Here is a 23168-nt window from a genome sequence, read left to right on the forward strand (position 1 = left end):
TCAATAGCTATCCTGACAGCAGCACTATATCTTCGTTCTCATTTAATAACTATCATTCTGTATCTGCCCATTTTCAAGAAGGAATAAAGTTAAGTGTTCCAGAAATTTGAAAAAATTGAAACTTGACCTTTATTAAGTGGGTTAATTGTCACAATCTCAGCATGTATGAAATTAATGACCAAAAAGTGGAACTTCAGAGATTCAGAAGACTAAGTTAATGTCCAAAAAAGAAATCTAAACTCTGACCTTTTTGACATATGCCAAAAGAAACAGCCACCCTAATAAATTACTACCTGTGTGCAATTATAATAAACCATTCCAAGCATCTAATCACTTGAATTAATTGCTGCAAGGCACTATGGCTTTCTTATATTCAAGCTATTCTCAAGTAGCCCTTGTAGCTTATATGAGGTTGAGTGTATGTGTTTTTTTCAGCACAGCAGATTCAGTTTTAAAGTACATTATTCATACATTTGGACTACAAGAGTGTATACAACATTTATTAGCAATGAAATTAGGAATCTTGGCTGAGTAGATAGCAGTCCTAAAAATGGTGAACCGACCGGGAATAATGCTAGGGAAAATGAATTTGACTGAACACCAGGTCATGCACAGATTGCTGGATTTAGGGACACCTGCATATTTACAAAAATGTAAATTTATTCGACATTGAGGAGATGTGGTCATTGCTATAATCAGTTTTCATTGTACAGAGATGTCAATGAACAGCTGAATGTCTGCATCAAACAGGTTTTATAAGAACAGTATTTCTAAAATTACAGTATTACATTCAGTTGGAAAGACTGGATGGCTCAGCACAGTTAATGTGATACGAATCCTGTTAACTTCTAGGTGACTCTTTTAAACATGGACTGGCTGGATTGGCAGTGAGTGATATGGCCGTTTGAGGGCATATGCAGAATGAATCAGTGGCCTCAGTGTGGATTCCAAACAACATCACATTAGAGGCACAAAGGCTGGTTGGCAGCATCTACAGAGGCAACAAGGAATTCATGGGGATTACACTACTCTCATCCCTGCAGAACTCAGGAACATTAATGGGGCACGATGCAGAAGCTTGCTCTGTCCATGCTGTTCCTGTTTGGAGGATGAATGACTTCAGTGTCCAGGACTGTCAAGCTGACAATTATTATTAAAAAGAATAAGTATGAAATTCACAAAAAGAAAAGGAGTACTTGTGGCACCTTAGAGACTAACCAATTTATTTGAGCATAACTGAAATTCAGTTATCTAATTCTTCTTCTTCTAATTCTGTGCAATTATGGGATTCAAGTTGGAGATCAACATACAAGATTTTGACCCCATCCTCATGCAGATTTTGAAACACCCTTTTTAAGAGCCAAAGTGATCTCGTATCTCACTCTGCAAAGGGCTACTGAAATGGTTCAGCTATAAAGGCACTCAGCCAAACCAAGCACAGGTGGGGCTAGTCTACACTATCAACTTTTAATATGTTTGAACACAGCTGTAACTAAACAAGTTAGCTGACAACGGTGGTCATGACTGTCCAGTCAGTATACATGAAGAAAAATTGGGTTACTTTGGTCTGCACAATGACCACATTGTGGTAAGTTCTGCTAAGCATCATGACACTCACTGGTAACATGTTGTAGCAAAATGCCAGCTTGTACCATTTTTACTTGCCTAGAGCATGGGACTCCTTGGATCAATGCCATTAAAAGAGGGTTCCCATGTGGCAGTGCAATATGCTACAGCTACTCCATTGGAAAAAACTTCGTAACTTTAGATCGAACAAATTCTTCTGTTCTTCCACAGTCCTAACTTGAGGGTTTATTATTTTAAAACAAGACTAATTAAGTTGAAATTACTTATCAGTCAATTCAGAGGTCTCCTGACATCCAACAATTTATTAAAACCATCCCTGAGAACAGTCACCACTGCATTCGCTGCTTAAACTGACCAGTACACAACTGGCCACTTGTTATTTTCCTCCCTTTAACAAGGGGCCCTCTCAACTTTCCTTTTTCTCCACCTAATGTTCAATACAGATATCTGGCCATGAAGAACGAGGCAGGATGCAACTTAAGATTTTACTATCTAAGGTACTGATATGGCTCCCATCACTGTTAGTATCTGAGCACCTCACAAAACACCTTTGAGGCACAGAAATTCTATTATCCCCACTTTACAGACTGGGAACTGAGGTACAGAGAGACTGACTTGCCCAATAGGCTAAGTTACTGGCCTAATCTGTCATCATAAATCAAATTTTGTGTTAGTCTGTTTTAAATTGCTCCACAATTTACTAAAAATAATTTAGTCCATAAATATGGTTTAATCTCTTGGTATTTTGGAAACAGACAAGTTGTTAATGGCAAAAAATATGTAACATGAAGGCTCCATCTATGCTGCAGCTGTGGTTTGCAGCTTGTGCCGACATACCCACTCTAGCTAGCTCACTAAAAATGTCAGTGAGGATGCAGCATCACAGGCTTCAGCGCAGACCACCCAACAAGTACATATCGGGGGGAAGGAGGAGGGCGAAGGGAAGAGTGAAGGGGCATTGTCAGGTGAGTTAGTGCATCTAAAGGCTGGTCTAAACTGGGAATTTACATCAGCATAGCTGTGTTTCTCAGGGGTGTGAAAAATCCATCCCCTCCCGAGAGAGACAGCTATGCTGACCTAACTCCCAGTGTAAACAGCAGTAGGTCAATGTAATGATTCTTTCATTGACCTACCTACTGTTTCTTGGGGAGGTGGACAGAAACAGAACCCCTCCCATGGGCATGGTCTTGTCTAGGCTATAGCAGTTTAAGTGTAGACATACCGTAAGACAGGAGTTACATTCCACTGGGATTCAGTGTGTCATGTACATGCCAAATATATGTTTGTTAACCAAACTGTAAGAGCCTATTTAAGTTTTCAAAAATATTTACAAATGATCCAGATACCTATATGGTCTCATCACTGTAGCATCTCAAAACTTAAATATACCCTGCATGTACTAATGAGCAACAGGTTATTAAAAACACCCACTCAGACTGTGATAAATCCCTTGTATCATGGATATGGCACTTTTTTGGTAGCAAGAAGGCAGGTCTTCTTTCAAGCTGTTTCTCTTTAAACAATAGTTTTACCAACGCATGTAAAAATTCACTTTCAATTAAGGTTTGAGTTCCTCAGTCCTTCTACAGGAGCCCTACGACAATCAGGTAGTCTTTCTAATTCAAAAGCCCCACAGAAGACACCGGCTCTAGAGAAAAACTGGGAGCCTTTATTGTTTTTTTCCCCCCACAGTCATTCAGTTTCTCAAATTTGTTTCGCTTCTTGGCTTGTGAAAATCCTGAACATGGCCTCCAAGGTGATGGAGGCAGCAGCAGACTATTGAGGGACCTTTACTATCCATGAATCCACATTGCTCCCGTGCTCTACTGAAAGGGGTCTACTCACAGCAGAACAACATAGAAATGTACACTACTTATTAGAAACTATCTGCTGTTTCTTTATAGGGTCAATACCTGAAACCTGTATGCCCATATTTGAAATCAACATTAGGGTAATATCAGCTAAAAAAAAAGAAAAGAAAAAACTATAAAAGGCTGGACTGTTTGCTATTTTAGAAGCATCTGGGTGAACAATATTTTGCCTGAACAGTGCTATTTGGCAAAGCAATCTATGAGAAAAAGAGTAGGCTATATACATTAGAGCTAGATTTATTTGTACAACATGACAGTGTGCCTTAAGTACCTCAGTTGCAGCTCTATGATCATTCCTCGCTAAGGGCTAAGCTACTTTAAACATGCTGAGGTTAAGTATATTTTCTGTACGAGTGACCATTTAAGAAATGTACAGAGAGAAAGCATTTAACTTTAGCCCAGTTCCTAAAACACTACTTGTATCCTTAGTTTAGCCTGTAATTTTAGCTTAAGTCTCACCTGTAGTAAAGACATGGACATACTGTACAAAGCCAAATAAGTTTGTACAAGTTACAGGTTGTTAGGGAAACGACCCTCAACAGATAGGTTTTCATGCAGAATTCAAAGGAAATATTCTTATTTATTTCTTAGACATCAGTCAGATTTCTCAGACTGTTTTCCACTTACAAGGCTACTACATATAGCTAACTAAACAGAAGCAATATTTGGCATTTATCCTAGGATTAGTGTGAACAGCCACATAACCAAAACGTTAAGAAAGTTAACTTTAAAATGCTTTTGAAGGGTCTGTTTTCATGACAGATGGCTATAAGGGCTTATCAGCGCCAAAATAATTATCCCTTAAGCATTTGAAAATTGAAGGGGGAGGGAAGATTTTAGATTAATATTTCTTTGAGGCATCAGTTACATCTAATGAGTAGAAATGTAAACTACAAGATTAGACTATTCTGCAATATTATTGTATCCAACACAAACAGATCAAAAATAGAAAAATTAGACTGCTTAATAGATCAACGTTTACCACACTTCTTAGCATGATCACTCTTGATTTGACTAGTGCCCTCTGTGGAGTACTGAAATGTAGTAAGTTTCCCTCCATGTAAATTTTAGGTAGGGTTAGGTATTTTTTGTTTGTGTAATACGCTTACTAGCAAAGACATTGTAGAACTATGCTTTATTCAAGAAAACCCACACATTCCTCCTGCCTGTGGTCACCACAAGTTTTGCTAAGCCATAGTTAACAGCAAATATTGGAACAAAATACAGTGCATCAGATTGAACCAAATCATTTAGATTTTGGATTACAGTGAAAATGTTTAGGGAGAGCTACTTTCAGAATTTCATATCGCCTTCTACGATACATGTGCAATGAAATTGGCAGAAGCAGGAATGAAAGAGTATTGTTTCTAATAAAAGCTGAAGAATTGTGACTTTTGTATGACATTTAAATTCTCAGGATGACAATGCATGCTGTTCTACCTACAAGCAGCATTTTAGTTACAAAAATATCGGTCCAGCCTCTAGTTACTTAGTGGGGAAACAATATCCCCAGTGTAATGGCAACATGCCATTCTCAGTGAAATATTTAGAAAAAACTATTTAACATTTTTTTTTTACATCTCATTGGATTCCAAAGTTACTATGGCAATATGAAAGTCACTTTTTGACATGTGTATTGCACCAACGATTAATGCAAAAGCACATTTTTCAAGTTGTAATGTAAAAGAGAAGCAAAAATCTAAAATAAAAGACTGTAAATGTCAAAAGGCATTTTAATGCAACCAATCTTGGATAAACACGTTGCTACATTCATTAAAATTTAAGCAGTCATCCAAGCTTGCCCAATCTTTCTATTATTTTGAACTTTTCAAGATAAAATATGCTAAAAGGAAAAGTCCTTAAAATTGAGCTCAGAATTAAACTGTTATTCACTTCTCCTAAACTGGGAAATAGCAACGAAAAGCTTTGACACTATCCTCACTTCATTATTGCACTGAGCTGCAATTGCTTTCAGACAGAATTCACAATGTATAGGAGAGGGGTGACCAATACTGCTGGATAGCAGACATAGCTAGCATTGTGGATGTAACCCAATGTGCATCAACCACAACACAATTTAAATGGTAAACTATGCACCAGGGTTGATTTTGGTCTTCCCCAAACCAAAAATACTCCTGCTTACCTTTTCCTTCAGGAAAACAGAATCAAATATATATTAGCCAATAGATGAAGTTTAAATAAGATTGGTAAATAGCTGTCATATTCAGTGTTACATCCAATACTACATAAAAATGAAAAAGTAGAAGACAGGAGTATTACTCATGTTTTCATTTTAATAATGGTTTTAGCCAAAAGTGTAGCTTTGAAAATCTCTAGCTAATTGTGAAAATGTGAAGAAGCTAGGAAGCTACCTCACTTTGAACCACACAGTTTAAAGCTGTGGCTTGGCCTATCTGCTTTCAAACTCTCCATTACCTTGCCAACATTTAAATAAGAAGGTACCATTTTAAAATAAAAGTCAGCCTTTAAAATTAGGTGGATGATGTACTACAGTAGCCTAACTTTGATTCAAGGAGAAAGATGAAATGTTTTTCTACAGTAAACAAAACACAAAAGCAAACTGAAATCCTTCAAAATCACTGTAAGTGTATATAATTAGGATTCTCATCAACATTTAAAACTATTGAAAATAAGGTTGCCACCTTACCTTTTTTGGACTGGTGTACCTGGTTTTAAACAGGTTTTCCTCCAGTCTCCCAAGTTTCTGATCCTCTTATTCAGTTTTCTGCTGTACTGCTCTCCTACTTTTATGCTGAATACCAAGTCAGTCCTGCCTTCTGCTTTTCTTGGCAGGAGGCAGAGCAAAATTTTAATTTCAGTAATCAAGAGTGACAGAACAACAAAAGCACAGCAGATAGCAGAGCTTAATTCTTTCCAAAGAAGAAAATACATTTGTCCCACAAAGGTCTGCAAAATCTTGCAAAGGCACCTTTTTCCCCAGTTTTTTCCTGAAAGCAAGATGGCAATCTTAATTGAAAAGGGATGATAAAATTTTTAAATAACTTAAAAAATCATCTTTATATAAAGCAGCAAAAACATTTTCCTCTGCAGAAAGAGAAATTTTAACAAAGAAACACACCAATGTAAATGCACTGTTCATAAACTTCTGCTAATTTTAATTTCACAATGAAGTCAAACTTTATTTTTTGACTATTCTTTAACCTCATCAGTACTGTCTGAAGAAGATTCTTTGGCATCTTCAGTGTCTTTGTTGCTTTCCTCTTGATTTAGATTTTCATTTTCTGATTTGGTCCCATTAAGTAGAGTTTTTTCACCATTTACAAACCCATTCTCCGTGACTCCTGCATCAATAGTTTCATCAATCTTTAAGTCCCCTTGTTCCTCTGCTTCTTCCTCTAGGTTTCTCAAGACAATTGGGAGTCTAGAGTCTGCCACAGTGTTCTCCAGCAAGGCAATATTGCTCTCTTCATATTTAGGAAGTAGGGCTCCTTCTGCCATTTGTCTACTATAGTACTCTCTGTTAGCAGCTGCACTCTTCACTGCTTTCTCCAAAATCTCTTTTTCACCTAAACGCAATTTGATAGCCATTGTCGCATGGAAGGTAAGGTCATGGGTCTCCAAGAAGGATTTATCATCCTGGAGGAAAAAAGTGAAAATTATGAATAAAATCCATCCAACTTTTGTCCTGCAATAACAAAGGCTCCAGAACTTGTAAGCTGATCCACATAGGCAGATTTTTATGCCTGTATGGAGCCCTACTGAAGTCCATGGGAATCCATAAAGGAGCACAGGTCCCCCCACATGGATCAGCTTGCAGAAGCTCAAGTCAGTAAGTTTTAAGGGTAACTGTAGTGAAAGCAAATTTAAAAAAGTGATACACCTTCTAGATGTGTTAGTCTAGTACAGGGGAGGGCAAACTTTTTGGCCCAAGGGACACATCTGGGTGGGGAAACTGTATGCAGGGCCACGAATGTAGGGGTGAGGCGGGGGTTGGAGGCTCAGGGCAGGGAACTGGGGTGCAGGTGGGGGTGCGGAGTGCAGGAGGCGGCACAGGGCAGGGTTTGGGGTGCAGGGTGTAAGAGGAGTTCGGGGTGCAGGCTCTGGCCCGGCGCCTCTTACCTAGAGTGGCTCTGGGGTGGCAGCGGCATGCAGCAGGGCTAAGGCAGGCCCCCTGCTTGCCCTGGCCCCAAGCTGCTCCCAGAAGTGGCCAGCATATCCGGCAGTGGCTCCTGGGGGTGGGGTGGGGCAGGCGGCTCTGCCACATGCTGCTCTTGCCTGTGGGTACCACCCCCGAAGCTCCCATTGACTGCAGTTCCCGGTCCTGGCCAATGGGAGCTGCGGGGGGCAGTGCCTGCAGGCGAGGGGTCTCCAGGGGCCGCAGAAACATGTGCTGGCTTCTTCCGGGAGCGGTGTGGAGCCAGGGAAGGTAGGGAGCCTGCCTTAGCCCTGCTGAGCCATGGGCCAGATCCAGCCCGCAGGCCGTATTGAAAGCCCTGATGGGCCAGATCCAGTCTGCAGGCCGTAGTTTGCCCTCCCTTGGTCTAGTAGATAATTTAGAAAATATAAAAAAAGACACAGCAAGTTAAAACTGATTCCACATTTTACTAGTGGAAAAAACAAGGAGCAACAATTTACAGAATCATGAAAACAAATGAAAACAGATTGCCAAAATCTTACGTACTTTATTTTCTTTGGCTATATATATTATTATAAATTATACATGAAAAAGCAAGTGAAAAATGAATGGTCACATAACTAAGATAAACTCAAAAGAAGATTGCGGGGGTGGGGGGAGGAAATGAATTCTTGTTTTGCTAGAATCACCATGCAAAAACTTCAAGATTGTACAGATTTACAGGTTCTTGGTTCTTACCTCCACAGTAGTTTTATAGGTTTTCAAAAGAAGGGATGCTCTGGCTTCAAGGAATGTCCAAAGTTTAACCTCATTGTCCCAGCTAACTGGAAACTCAGAGTTGCCCAGAGTGAAGATTTTGTCAATAGCATGCTCTCCTATTAAGTGTTCTTTCAGCTCTTCTGCAATAATTATGAAGAACAATATGTTAAAAACAATCTCACCATTCACTATGGTAGTTGACAAAACTTAGAAAGCTTCATTTTCAATAATATGATTTTATATTGCTGGAGAAAAAAATCCTCTCCCCTTAAAAGGAATGATCCAACAATCTGGCTCTCTCTAGTACTCCCCTCAAGGTAGCATCTGGAAATCTTGAGGTTAGCAGAAAAAGGAACCTTCAGTTCCATTCTTAAATAACCTTTTGAACATTTTGGCTTAAAAGACACATCATAACTCTTACTTTGGATGCCAATTACAGATACGATGTCGCATATAATCCTTGATGGTGATAAACAGAACAAGGGGGTGATACTTTAGAGTTGGGTGTATTTATACACTGCTCCCTGAAATGTTTCTTTTTATTGGATAAATAGCAATAGATTTCTTTTTCTATTGTTAAAGGCTATTTTTTTTTTCAGTAAAAAAAACTGAATACAGTTGGTCAAAAGACATCCATCAAAAGTGCCTCATAGAAAATGTCAAGTGGTTTGTGACAGCATTACACAAATTTCATTAATCTTAACCGTTTAATTACCAAAATACTCTCCTGCAAAGCAGTATATCACAAACTTCAAATTAAACATTACAAAAGTTGGTATTAACATTTTATACAATAGACTTCAGTGACATATAAGTAAGTTTCATTTGTTGATGAAAGAGTTACTAAGGCAAGGGACTTCTCACCAACGGATCAATGATTTGTGTCATATAGCTCCTCACTGAACAGTTTAAATACAGACAATAATTGCAGTTTTCATGCTGAGAGTCTAGGACACATACCTCAATTGCACACCAGTACATTTCATGATAATATAGCAAATGCACTCTAGGTATATTTCATAGAAGAGAAAATTCACTAATCCCTTCCATGTCCCTGAAGAATTATGCTTATTATGTAATTATGACATCATCTCTTTGAAATCAAAAGAGGTTCAGTCCCAAAGTCCACACTCGTTTAGAATTCTAAAGGAAGCACAAACGTACGCGCCAACAGTATCCCCCAAACTTCCAGCATATGAAGCAACAGCTTTTCAGAGATTAGAACGTACACACATGAACCACCACTCCGCTATCTTTCCCCATAAAGCCATATATATCAAAACAAATTGTAGTCCCAAAGTATATAATACAAAATTTGTAGTCTTTCAATACAAACTAGTCAAAAATCTCATGTATCACGAGAGCACAGGTAATAATGCAGACGTATATGTATAGTTTATGAATTGAGGGTTAAAGTATCAGACAGTTTAACTATAAAGAGATCAACACCTTTGACATATCAGAAATCCTGCAATCCATTCCTACAACCCTCAAAAGTGACATGAAATGAAAAAGGCCTCCACTCAACTACGAAGTAGGTAAATAGATATATTTGGTGGGAGCCATAGAAATAATTCACTAATCATAAACTAATACAATAGATAATGGGACAAATATCTAACTTGCATACTTTTTAATTTCACAGGAGGGGCTGTTGGAGGATGGGGAAGGTAGAGGATGAGTTAGGGATGTGGTGACACAAACCACTTTATTAAATACTACAGAGCCTCCTTTATCAATATCACCTTAAAAAAATAAAGGTTTCTTTTAAAAAATCCAATGAGACTGGAACACAAGGCCGTGAAGTTATTAATACATTTAATGTATGTCGTCTTAGGTGAACAAAAATAAATAAAATACAATACAATATATACATAAAACTTAACATGCCTCTAGTGTACCTGCTAGCATCTAGGTACATAGTAACTTAAATGTGCAGAGTAACCCTACTGGATGTGGTTGCTCTCCCTGCTGTGAAACGAACAGTTCTTACCTATAACCTTTGTTGGATTATTTTCATAAATGCAAGTGCAACAGCATATGCAAGATTAGGTACATAATTGTGTCTAATTAGCAAACAGTTGTGATTGTATCCACCAAGTAAGTTATTACATGCACAAATTAGGTGCATAGTTAATGACTGTGCATACATTTTTCCTGGTGCAACTACACACATGCATGAAAGTAAGGCTCTGATAAGTTTACTTCACAAGACAAGCTGATTATAGATTATGAATAATCAAAAATGTTGATTTATATGTGCAAACTGACAACTTTGAGGTGTGTCTTTGATTTCTGCTATAGTGCAGTATTTTCTAGTTCCTTTCCCAGAAGAATCTAGTGGTAAAGGGTGACTGAAATGCTTTTCATGCGGCGAACTTTTGGACTTATAAGACCTTGCATTGTGGGTCATTTTTTAACCTTTGACTAAATAAGACTGGAGAGCAAAAGTAATCAATTACAAATCACAAGGAGGAAAAAAGGCAGTTACAATGTACTATATGGTACCCTTCAAAATTAGAACATTCACCACACCTGCTGCTTTGAGGAGAAAGTCCCTGTCAAGGTTCCTCCCCCACTCTGAACTCTAGGGTACAGATGTGGGGACCTGCATGAAAAACCTCCTAAGCTTATCTTTACCAGCTTAGGTCAAAACTTCCCCAAGGTACAAAATATTCCACCCGTTGTCCTTGGACTGGCCGCTACCACCACCAAACTAATACTGGTTACTGGGGAAGAGCTGTTTGGACGCGTCCTTCCCCCCAAAATACTTCCCAAACCCTTGCACCCCACTTCCTGGACAAGGTTTGGTAAAAAGCCTCACCAATTTGCCTAGGTGACTACAGACCCAGACCCTTGGATCTTAAGAACAATGAACAATCCTCCCAACACTTGCACCCCCCCTTTCCTGGGAAAGGTTGGATAAAAAGCCTCACCAATTTGCATAGGTGACCACAGACCCAAACCCTTGGATCTGAGAACAATGAAAAAACATTCAGTTTCTTACAAGAAGACTTTTAATAAAAATAGAAGTAAATAGAAATAAAGAAATCCCCCCTGTAAATTCAGGATGGTAGATATCTTACAGGGTAATTAGATTCAAAAACATAGAGAACCCCTCCAGGCAAAACCTTAAGTTACAAAAAAGATACACAGACAGAAATAGTTATTCTATTCAGCACAATTCTTTTCTCAGCCATTTAAAGAAATAATCTAACACATACCTAGCTAGATTACTTACTAAAAGTTCTAAGACTCCATTCCTGGTCTATCCCCGGTAAAGACAGACTATAGACAGACCCACAGACCCTTTGTTTCTCTCCCTCCTCCCAGCTTTTGAAAGTATCTTGTCTCCTCATTGGTCATTTTGGTCAGGTGCCAGCGAGGTTACCTTTAGCTTCTTAACCCTTTACAGGTGAGAGGAGCTTTCCCCTGGCCAGGAGGGATTTCAAAGGGGTTTACCCTTCCCTTTATATTTATGACAGTCCCAAAAAATTCTCAGGCTGCCAACACACTCCTTATACCACATGACCCAAGAATGTGGACTAATGCAATTTTACATACTTTTAGAAAACTCAATGTCCTCTAATGTTCTATTAATTTAAAGAATGATGCAGAAGAGGACCATGTTCTGTTCTGTGTTCCCAATCCCTATTCCATTTTCCCATAAAACATTACTTTTAAAGTTTTCTAGCTTTGTTTCATATGAACATCTCTTCTCTTCTCACTTAAAAAACCCTCCATCAATTGGAATATTTGTGAATGTTTTACCTTCACTCATACAAAACACTCGAAGGAAAGCCAGAAGCTGAGCAGAGATTGGAGGCTCAGTGGAGTGCAAGGCAAAAACACTGGAGCTGACCCAAAAAAAAAAAAAAACGTGAATGCAAATTAGACTGTAGTAGCTTCAACATGAAACCTTTAATATATACACAGATGTCACATTATTAGATTCTGAAAAAATATGAGGTCACACTAATTTCTGAGTCTGAACTGAAGGAACTTCTCCAACCTGACCCAAAAAAGAACAATCACTTCTCCACACGACAGGCAATTTTACACTTAAATGTCTTTTTATATGATTTTCATAATAAATTCATGCTTGATTTTAGTAGCCAGATGAGTAATATATAGAAGAATAATCTCACCTTAAGTATTGATTTTAAAATGTTAACAGCAATATTATGATTGGTTCAATATCAGTCATTAATCAATTGACATATTCAACAACAGAAGGGCCTGGATAATAGTTTCCATTAGGATGGCTCCTTTCCCCTTAAGAAAACAATGTTTCATGATTGCTGCCCACCATACTACAGCCTGAACTAACAGCAGTTTCTTCTAAGGAAAAATAGTTGAAACCGTGATAGATGACAAATTGAGCATTGCAGGACATTTTGAGAAGGGACAGGGAAGAAATGAAAGCCACATATTGGTTCACATTTAACTTTCACTATTTTTACCCAAGCACTTACTAAAGAAAATCTAATTCCTCCTTGTATACACTCCAAACTAGATTATTTAGATCTGAGTAGTGCACTAAACTTCATTATCACAATGTATGTCAGTTGCTATATAAACAGACAAGATATTAGGCCTAGGCAAACTATTGCAGAACAATTTTAATAATGCACTACGGGACTGTGTACATTTTGAAATATTTTAAGGATGAAAGAAAAAACTCAGTTCATTCTGTTTTACTTACGTTGGAATGCCAGCACGAGCTAAGACCTCTGCCTTCATAGCATACAGCCTGTCACTTTTACTCACTCCAAGCTTTATTTTCACTCTGTCATGTGAATTATTATCAAAGAAAAAACCACTGTGGATCACAAATTCAGCATTCGACCGAGTGCCATAAAAAATGTAAATCTAGAAGGATGAAAAGAGAACAGAAGGGGAGGCGGAAGGGACCGGGAAGCTTAAGATTAACTCACAAAATGGACATAAGTGGAAAATTATTTACTGAAAAAAGTTATATTGTCATGAAATACAATACTTATGTGGTTATAAAACAAAAATGCATGTTTATTTTCATTTAATGATTCAAAATACCATACAGTATTGCCATAAGACTTCAAGGATGTTGTGCAATGTGTTCAAAATTTCCATATATTGAGATGGGCCTGTTATTTTATACCCTGCATGCTAGAGGAGATAACTGCTACGGTGTTAAGGATATTTAATATCATATAGAGACATCTTATAGGTATTCAGCTGATGCTTTCTATATTATCCCCATTTCCCCAAACTTTTTCTAAATCAAATTTGTACTTTAAGACTATTTATTCACCATGGTCCTCTCGCTTACAAAAAATATATTCCATATTTATATAGAGTAATATCTTTTGTTTTAGGTGCCATACAAATGTAGACATGTTTCCTGCCTCTTACAGCTTACACTCTAAAATGCTAGATGAAGCAGCATACACCACAACAAGTGTTTTAAAAGAACTGAGAATTTAAAGAAAAAAATCACTAATAAGTTTATGGTGCAATTTTTCACCTAGCATTTGGCTGCATTAAGAACTTGGTACAGCAAGCCACAGCATCAGCTGTTGCATTCTGAGCCACAAGAACCCTTTTTCAGTAATGGAATTGTCAACAGAAATAAGACATTTATCTTGTATGCAGATGCAATACAATCATTGCCTTTAGAAATAAAAGCAATGTTCTAGTTATAGATCCTTAAATGATCTTGAGTTCATCTTTTAAAAAAAGTATATCTATGGAATCCTGCTTAAATAAGCTTGCATTATAAAAGCAATGATTCTATGAATGATAGTTCTAGGATAGATACAAGACACAGACCTAGGCAAGCCTTGTGTACAATTAATAGTCATAGATTTTAAAGCCAGAAGTGATCATCTAGTCTGACCTCTTGCATAACACAGACTATAGGATTTCTCTGTATTAATTCCTACTTCAAATCTAACTACAGCATCTCTTTTAGAAAAAGATGAAGGATAAGAATAAAGGGACATATCTGTTAAAAATTCTTTTGAGTACAAAGGTTGTAATCCAAGGAGAAAATAGAACTAAAGAGGAGTTCAAGTCCTACACTCATAGATGAGTGCAAGGAACCTGCCTGGGAACAAAAAGTATCCCCAACATACTAAGTATCTGAACACAGGATCCACGCCCCTGCCAGTCAAGGAAACTCCATGCACAAACTGTTTTGTATACTATCTCCAACAGCTCAATTCATCAGGTTTTAGAAGACAGATGCTTCTCCTCTTTACATAAATACTACTTTTTAAACAATTTAATACATATTTCTTAATAGACTGGAAGTGAAAGATGTGGGGTCAGCATCTTTCCACTCATATCTTCAGAATACACTGTGGGACTTGATGCATGTCTGGTCTACATTACACTGAACTGGTGCTGCACATGGCTTAGTTTGTCTTTGGATCAGTGAACAAATAGCATTAACATTTGCAGCTATTCTGTGCTCAACACCACTCCATCTGTACCTGTTTTCATCAACAGGTACTTTTCCTGATGTAGGCAAAGCTTTAGAGTCTTGGTCTTTCTATTTTAATGGTTTGACCGATTAGTCTTAATCCAGGATGATTACTTTCAAGATCCTCTCTCATTCTGACTAAGGTTTTGGGGCACACACAGCACAGGCCAAATATCTCCTGGACCAATGGTCTTTGTCTATTGGATTGTTGATAACACCTCCTCTTATTACCTGTTGATTGGACAAGTACTAGACTATCACAAACTAGTCAAATAAAAACTATGCAAGACATTTCAAGCAGAAAAAAGCACTGAACAAAACCAAGAGTCCTACCACCTGCTATTGCTGATGGAAACTGAGGCACTGAGGGCAGTTTTGGGTATGGACCTTTACCAACCACATCTTCAATTTCTAGATCAGTGGCCTATACAGTGTACACTCCCCAGTGATTAAATATATGAAATGGTTATTACTCAGGAAGAAGCACGCAACTTCTACAGAGGAGATTTGCAAAGATGATTGTGTGACAGAATATATCATGTTCATTATTTTGACAACTGTAGTTTAGTTTATTTAGTTTTACTAATACTTTACGAAGTATTATCCAACTACAACAAAACCGTGTTTATACAAAGACCTCACCCACAGGACTCTGCTATTAAATCTTCACAGAGAAATACTGAGCACCCCTTTTTGTGCAGATTATATTTGCAGATTAGCAAGGCTCTTTTGCAGCTAATAAAAACCTTAGAGGTTAGTTATCAAGTAGACAAGCAGATGTTTGTGTGAAATCGTCACCATTTTCATCAAGACAGTCAGTTGCATGAACAATACATTTCTGCATAAAACTTCACCAAATAGCCATGGAATGGATAGCTGTCTCACATTACCTGTTCTCCAGCCTTAAAATCCTGAAGCGCTACACACTCACAACGGTCATCTTCTAAATTGTAGCCAGTAGTGATCTACCCAAGGGGGAAAAAGTAATGAGTCTTTAGCATATTACATTTCTTTCCTCCCCATTTTCATAAAGCTGCCTTTTATTGGAGATGGATATTATCTAAAGTAATTGCACATCCTGCTTTTCCTTCACCTGATGCAACATGGTTGGTACTAAATGTTTTATGAATCTTAAGCAATCATTTCTTAGTTAGGAACATTAAAAATCTCTGCACTAGAGAAGATCAAGGAAGGAAATTACTTACCTGAAGTAAATGGAAAGCTCTGAGGGAAGTACCCTCCATAGACTAACACTTGCGGGTCTCTAGCTAAACCCAGTAGCTTATTATAAAGTTCTTGAGTTTTAAGTCACTCCTGTGAAGCACTCTGAAGCGCTGCACTGAGTGTGCTACATTCTGTGTCAAACCCTTCAACTAACAATGCATTTTCGATCTCTCTCAATGAAAGAGGAATGGATAACTGGGAATCTTTAAGGGATACCATCTTCAGAGAACTCCAATTTACTTGCAAATAATTCCTTTATCTAAAGTTAAGCAATTATTCTCAAATACTGAAGAGATTTTTCTGTGGGAGCAGATGGGGGAGGGGGGATTGGATTTCTTTACCATACCCTGAATACATTTCTTTTAAAAATCATGAAAATAAAAATACTTATAATAAGTAAAACCATCCTAAAATTTATTTTTTTTTAAAAAGTTAAATCTAGTATGCTCTTGAATAATAACATTCAACATGGACTCTATCATAAAGGATTCAGAGACCATGCTAGACATAATGAAGCTGTGCTATCAGGAAACAACTTTTGTGACAAGTATTCTGAATTTAGTGTTTACACAACTACATTGTAGTAAAAATAGGTTGTGAACCTGGGGGACAAACTGCAAAAAGCCACAGATTTTCTCGCTAGATCTTGTGGCTTCATTAGAACTTTGTTTTCATTTACAGAGATTATGTTTGAACACAGGTACTATACTGTGACTGCCATCTTGGATTTGCTTTGTCTGAGGAGGGAGCCCCTTAGGCTACTTTGAAAGCTTGGCTGGCGGTTTACATATTAATAATTTCTGCTTGCATATTCAATCATGCATTTGTAAGTCAAAACAATGCTTTCATAGTGACCACAGGGAACTCTTCTCAGACACAGCAAATCCAAAATGGCAGCCATAAGCAGAGCCCTATGGGACACATATAATGGCACTGTACATAGATGCCACAGCTCAAAAATGTATTCCATGAATTTGTGATACTTTTGCAAGTCCTTTATACACTTTCTTTGTAGCCTAGATCATCCAGTTTGATCTGATGCATAACACAGGCCACAGACACTTAAGTTTCCTCTAAACTGCATTGCCACACAGCAGCTTATTAAGCGCTGCACAGGCTCTCAGGGCTGCGGTGGGGAGAGATGCCTCTCCCCCAGCCCTGGACCTGCCACGTCTGGGGGCAGAGGTGCCCTTCCCTGGACCTGCCGGGGGGGGGGGGGGGGGAAAGAGGAGAGGAGCCCCTCCTTTGGCCCCAAACCAGCCCCAGCCCGGGTCTGCTGCGGCTGGGGGAGACACACCTATCCTGCAGCCCCAGCCCCGGAGCTGCTGTGGTGGGGAGAGGTGCCTCTCTCCCCCAGCTCAGGTGCTGCTGTGGGGAGAGAGCTGTGAGGAGTCCTCTCTCCCCATTGTAGCACTGGGGCAGCCTGTACTCCAAACCCCTCATCCTCGACCCCACCCCCAGAGCCCGCACCCCCAGCCGGAGTCCTCACTCCCACCCCTCCCCACACACACACACACACACACACACACCAACCCAGCCTTGAGCCCCCTCCCACACTTCAAACGCCTTGGCCGCACCCCTGCCATGTGAATTTTGTTATGTGAACCAATATGGAGGTGAGAGATTCCGGCATCCAGGCCTGTATTCCATTGGATCAGTTGCTGCTGACATACAGCACATCTTATAGAAAGACATGTCAGCTTGATTTAAAGACTTAGTGCTAGAGGATTTACCACACCCCTAGGTAATCTTTTCTAATGGTTAAATATCATCCCTGTTAAAAATGCGCATCCCAATTTCAGTGGCAACATTCCCAAAATTTCCTCTGTGACAGAAGGAAATCCTTGATACTATCTCAAAAGATTCATATGTCTTGAAGTTTCCTTAGCTCCTTCATAAATTCAAAGAAACCATTTTCAAATTAAAAAACAAACAAAAAACCCCTTAAAATCTTCTAAAATGATTTCAGAGAGAATCTGAAGCATTTGTGGATTCCTAGATGGAAACAGAAGGATTCTGTATGTCTTAGAAAGTGCTGCAAATTTGCCGAGTGTGTGTTTCACTAGACTGCCAAACTTTTAAAAATAACAGCACTTCTAATGGGCTGCTCTGCAAAGTCCAATATAGTGCTAGAATCACGATTTACAAAGTTAACTAAGACAGGGGAAGTAGTAAGAAAATGAGCACTGGAGTTGCTTCCTTTTCCAGGAGATGGATAAGAAGTTGTCTCCCTCTTTAGGTGTACTGCTGGAGCAGGCCAGTTCATGAATATCAAGTTGTGTAGGGGGAAGCAGTAGTTTGCTTGGACAAGTGATTTGATAAGCACGGCCCAAGCCCAGTAGGCATAGTTTAGTTTATTCATTCAAAGCTCTAGTAGCAAGTAACCAACCTTTGACTGTCAAAATACAATCCCACTGAAGAACAACAATGAGAAATGCATGAAGACAAACATTTTGACGTAGTTCTTAGATATAGGCTGATCTAATTAGTAACGTCAGAAGCAAGAAAAAGCTGGATGGCCCTAATGCCAGCTAAAACCCAAAGAGCATTTTATAATTTAGCATGTGGAAAAAAAGACTTGTGGGATAAAGCAAGAATAGGGACATATTATAACAGGGACTGAATGAAGGGGCATTTAAACACTACCTTTGGAACAGACACTGGAGAATGCAACACTGTCTTTTTCATACATTCATGCAGAGAATCAAGTGTCCACTTGAGGTATTTCATCGGGATGCGCTATAATAAGAGCAAAGAGACTCCCACTCGCTCCCCCAAAGCCTACTATAATACATAATTCTGGGTAGATGAGTAAAACTGATCTCTGTGGGTATTACTCCTACTTCTGATAATTTAAGTAATCTAAACTTGTAATGAGAAGAAAGAGTCCTAACAGAGCTTTTCTATTTCAACAATAGCCAATAACAGTCAGCTCCCAAAATTTTCAGCTACCTTCTTTGTTTATATATTGATATATATTTCCTTTAGAGTAAACTACTCAAACATAAGTAATACGAACAACTGATAAGAGAACTCTCCACTTTATCCTCAGTTTTGGGTCCCCAAGCTGCCTCTGCACCAAATCTATTCATCAAGTACCATAACAAAAAAATACTTTACCAATATAGCACAAGCTTAAATTAAAACAACCTGCTTGACCTTGTTTTTAATATGGGCTAGCTATATTTAATTTTTTTTTCTTAAAAGTGTCATTTGTCTTCCTTCTTTTTAAATCCCAACTTTTGAAGGCACTCATTAAGGACCATCCATGTGAAAATGAACAAACTTCTCCAAAAATGTCAAGGAAGAAGAGGGCAACGAGAGGTACAGTAAGCACTATACTTACATCTAAGCCTTGCAGGAGTGGTTTTTCTTTTTAAATTGTTTCATGAAGTTTAAGAAATGTTGTACACTGGAGGGTAGTCAAACACTAAATCTATCCTTGAAACAAAGTAAGAGAGCTACCAGATTCTGCAACAAGTACTCAACTGTAAAAGGCACTGGTTAAAGAAAAACATACCTAATAAGTAACCATTTCACTGGGAGAGAAAAAAAAAGAGAAAAATCATCAGCCAGGACTGAATTCCACTGTGTTTGATACAGCCAGTCTTAGTGGTATCCTCCTTAAATAAACCCGTTGTATGATCTAATAAACCAAACTGCTAATATCAACAGAAAAATGCAAATCATTACTACAGCCTGATTGAATATTTAAGTTAAGCTTCACTCATGACAATACGACTGCTAACACATGCTGACCTGTCATCCACATCAATTCTCCCTTACAGGGACTGGATTACTAAAATATGGAAGAATAGGTCATATTTGCTGTTTACATAAGTCACCCTACTTACTTACAATATAATTTGAAAGTATAAACTGTGAAATATACAGAAGCTTTGTGGTTGGCTAAGCAAGACTGGCAAACCATTCTCTTGTGAATTCTCATTTCATCAGATCAAAATTGACCAATCTGTTATCAAGTCAAGATTTGGTCCTCTATGAGCTAGGAGGATATCTCAGGCAAGCGAAAACGTCAGCAGGTCTGACTTTCTATATACACATGCCATCTTTTAAATGTTTAATATGCCCTAAAGTAGTGTTTTTGCATGTGTTAAGTAGTGTTTCTTTGATGTACTAACAGATGTACTGGTTTTGTTGAACTAGATTTTGTTCTTGCCGTTGCAGCCTCCATAACAAGGCTCTTTGGGCATGGTTAAGAGCAGGCAGCATTGCTTAGTTGCAAATTTCTACCCACTTTCCCTTGTGGTAGCCAGGACAGAGATGCTTTGAGAGACTACCTCCATCATAGTCTGTTTTCATATACCCAATACAAAAATATCTAGTCTCATGAAAACCTTTGTCAGCAACACCAGATACAGAACTTAGTATGTGTGAAGATTAGACATATTCAAATTTGCTAGAAAGAATCTGACACCAAGCCTATCTTGCATCATTGGAAAGTCTTCTTAAAGCTGCACACTTGTGAAAGTGCAAGGAAAGAAAAAACTATGCATGATTTGCAATTACATATAAGAGTCTTTTAGGTATGAGGGATTTTCTCATTGAAATAGTTATTTCAAGATATTTAAGAAGTTGTCATTTCTTTAAGATGTTTGCTTTGAGGGTCAGCAGGGAAGATGGAATCCCTGTTTTAAGAAAAGTAAGTATTAAAATGTGCAACAGTAATTGAAATGGTTTAATATATTAAGTTCTAAAGCTTCTTATCCACATTGAACAAATCCTTACCAGACCATTGATGTGATTACACATGTCCCATAAAGGAATCAGAGCCAAGGTAACTCGGGAACCATCTTCAGTTGGAATCTGGTTTTGTCGTGTCATAACAGAGGAAACCGCCCACCTGCAAAGAATAAAAACTTCAATATTTCATTGTTTAAACACAGCCAGTTGATCAGCTGCAACCCAAAAGAAATCAACAGTTTAGATGAGCATTTCCAAACTTTCTCCCCAAAGAACAGAAAACATTCAGATCTCCATTTATGTAAAAATTTTTAAAAAAGTGTGCCCTTACCATATGCCACCAAGTATCAGAATTTCCTGTATAGTACTTTAGTCTATTCACTCAACTAATCCAGAATTATGAAAATTGAGATATTAAAAAACTGGCCAGTACAATACTTTTTAAAATGCATACCTTTATCATTCACATTTTGGGCAACTTCACACTTAAGTTGACACCTCCCTCCCTCCCTCCCAGTGAAGGAAACATCTGTGGAGATACCATCCCAAAGTAATGACTCAGAACTACAAAAGGACTAAAAGATCCCTTTGAGAGCTCATGAATTCCTCTTCGGGCTTGTCTACACTGGCAACTAACAGCGCTGCAACTTTCTCGCTCAGGGGTATGAAAAAACACCCCCCTGAGCACAGCAAGTTGCAGTACTGTAAAGCGCCAGTGTAAACAGTCTCCCAGTGCTGGGGGCTACGCCCGTCATTGAAGTGGCGCCGTGACCACACAAGGCACGTTAAAGCACTGCCACGGCAGCACTTTAGTGTTGCCAATGTAGACTAGCCCTTATTCATGATATTTTATCATTTTTAACTCAACTCAAGCTCCCTCTTATCTGAACTGATTCCACTTCTTAAGACACCTCCAAAATGCATTCAGACTTCACATGCATAGCAAGACTTTTCCAGGTCTCATACCAAATATCAGTTATGAGGTAATATATGCTGGTAAAACCTTTTGTGAAAAATAAGGAGGCTTAAACGGCAGAGTAAAAGTTACCTAAAAACTACACACCACCACACTAATCTCAGGCTGTCACGTGTAATTTGGCTAAATTAACTTCTCTTCCGACCCCATATTAATGACAATTTCTATGACTGTTGAAACATGACATTAAACTCTATTCTTTGTTGTTTCTAAAGAGAGTACCAGTGGGTATCAAACACTGACTTTTAAATGGTTTAACGAACAGGGTTGGGTTTTTTCCCCTTCTTCCTAGTGAAGCATCTCTCACTTTTCAAGATCCCAAGATTCACTTTAAAAAACAGTACACCAACCTGTAGTCATCATAAGTGAAAGAATCCTTTAAGGGCAGTTTGCTGGCATTAGGATGTGTCTGAGGAAAAAAAAATCTGAAATCAGTCAGCAGAATTTTCATTATTTAGCTGCCTAACAGATCCTAACAAGAGCCAAATGAAGCAGGAGGCGTCCAGCCGCGCTACAGAGGGATCATCATGCTATTATGCTCTCATACATCACTGTCAACTTAATTTGTTGTGCCCAGCAGCCGCCATAAATCTGTTTCTTCATATTTCAAGACTGGAACCCACAGACACCACACAAAAATAAAAATTTAAGGTGGACTGATTCCATAAAGGTAGAAAACAATCAACCTCACAAAACCCAAACAAGAAATGAACATTAGGTTTCAGCAAATTCTACTATCACCTCTCCTATCCTGGAATCTTAATTCTGTGTTTTACATATGGAGAATGAATTTATTCTAAGTCTCTCTTTCCTTCCTAGTAGTCACCAAGAGTTTATTCACAGTTCTGCCACACTTCAGGAATCTCAATAGATTAAAATATTTAAATGGTTTTAGTGACTAGCATAGTTAGGTTTAGTACAGCAACTATATGTAGATACACTCATCCAGAAGCAGGGTAATTCTATTTTTTCTTAGATTTGTTAGATTAGATATAAAAGGTATATAGTTTAGTTGACATTAGCAAATAAAGTACTGTGGTTAAAAAAAGTTTTTTAAACCTGTAAAACCTGTCACTCATTTCTGGTAAATGAAGTATCCAATATGCAGTATGTCGAAAATAACCTATCATACATTTTCTAAAAAGACATGGACTTTTCAACCACTTTAAAACTTTATACTAAACAACAGATTGAAAGCTATATGACTATAATTTTAATCTTCCATTTCAATTAAGTCTGTAGACAGATTGCAGTAAGTGATCAAATGAACAAATGGTTATTTCTTAAGATACAAATGAATTTTTCCTTAGCTGTATCTTTCCAACACTGTTAATACATGAAGCTCCATGTAGTATGGAGTTTTTACTCTTGACGCATTAGCATCACAAGTGCATGGTAATTTATCATCTCTCACTGTAATGTACTTGCTGGCACGGTGTGCAGGACAGTAGGGGATGAGGTATA

At 38.2% G+C, this 23168-nt stretch overlaps 1 protein-coding gene across 1 annotated transcript in view; it reads right to left on the bottom strand.

Annotated features, from left to right (window-relative positions):
• Positions 1-4574: 4574 nt before the first annotated feature.
• Positions 4575-23168, bottom strand: part of SETD3 (SET domain containing 3, actin N3(tau)-histidine methyltransferase) — a 66890-nt gene continuing 48296 nt past the window's right edge. Inside the window, exons 7-13 of the mRNA XM_073349613.1 lie at positions 22055-22113; positions 20774-20888; positions 15691-15765; positions 13040-13206; positions 12106-12191; positions 8314-8474; positions 4575-7076 (exon numbers count right to left, since the gene is read on the bottom strand). Of these exons, the coding sequence (XP_073205714.1) occupies positions 6630-7076; positions 8314-8474; positions 12106-12191; positions 13040-13206; positions 15691-15765; positions 20774-20888; positions 22055-22113 (1110 nt within the window). The 3' untranslated portion in view covers positions 4575-6629. The remainder of the gene's footprint in view (positions 7077-8313; positions 8475-12105; positions 12192-13039; positions 13207-15690; positions 15766-20773; positions 20889-22054; positions 22114-23168) is intronic.

Source organism: Lepidochelys kempii, chromosome 6 (assembly GCF_965140265.1).
Source record: "Lepidochelys kempii isolate rLepKem1 chromosome 6, rLepKem1.hap2, whole genome shotgun sequence".
NCBI classification, from domain to species: domain Eukaryota; kingdom Metazoa; phylum Chordata; order Testudines; family Cheloniidae; genus Lepidochelys; species Lepidochelys kempii.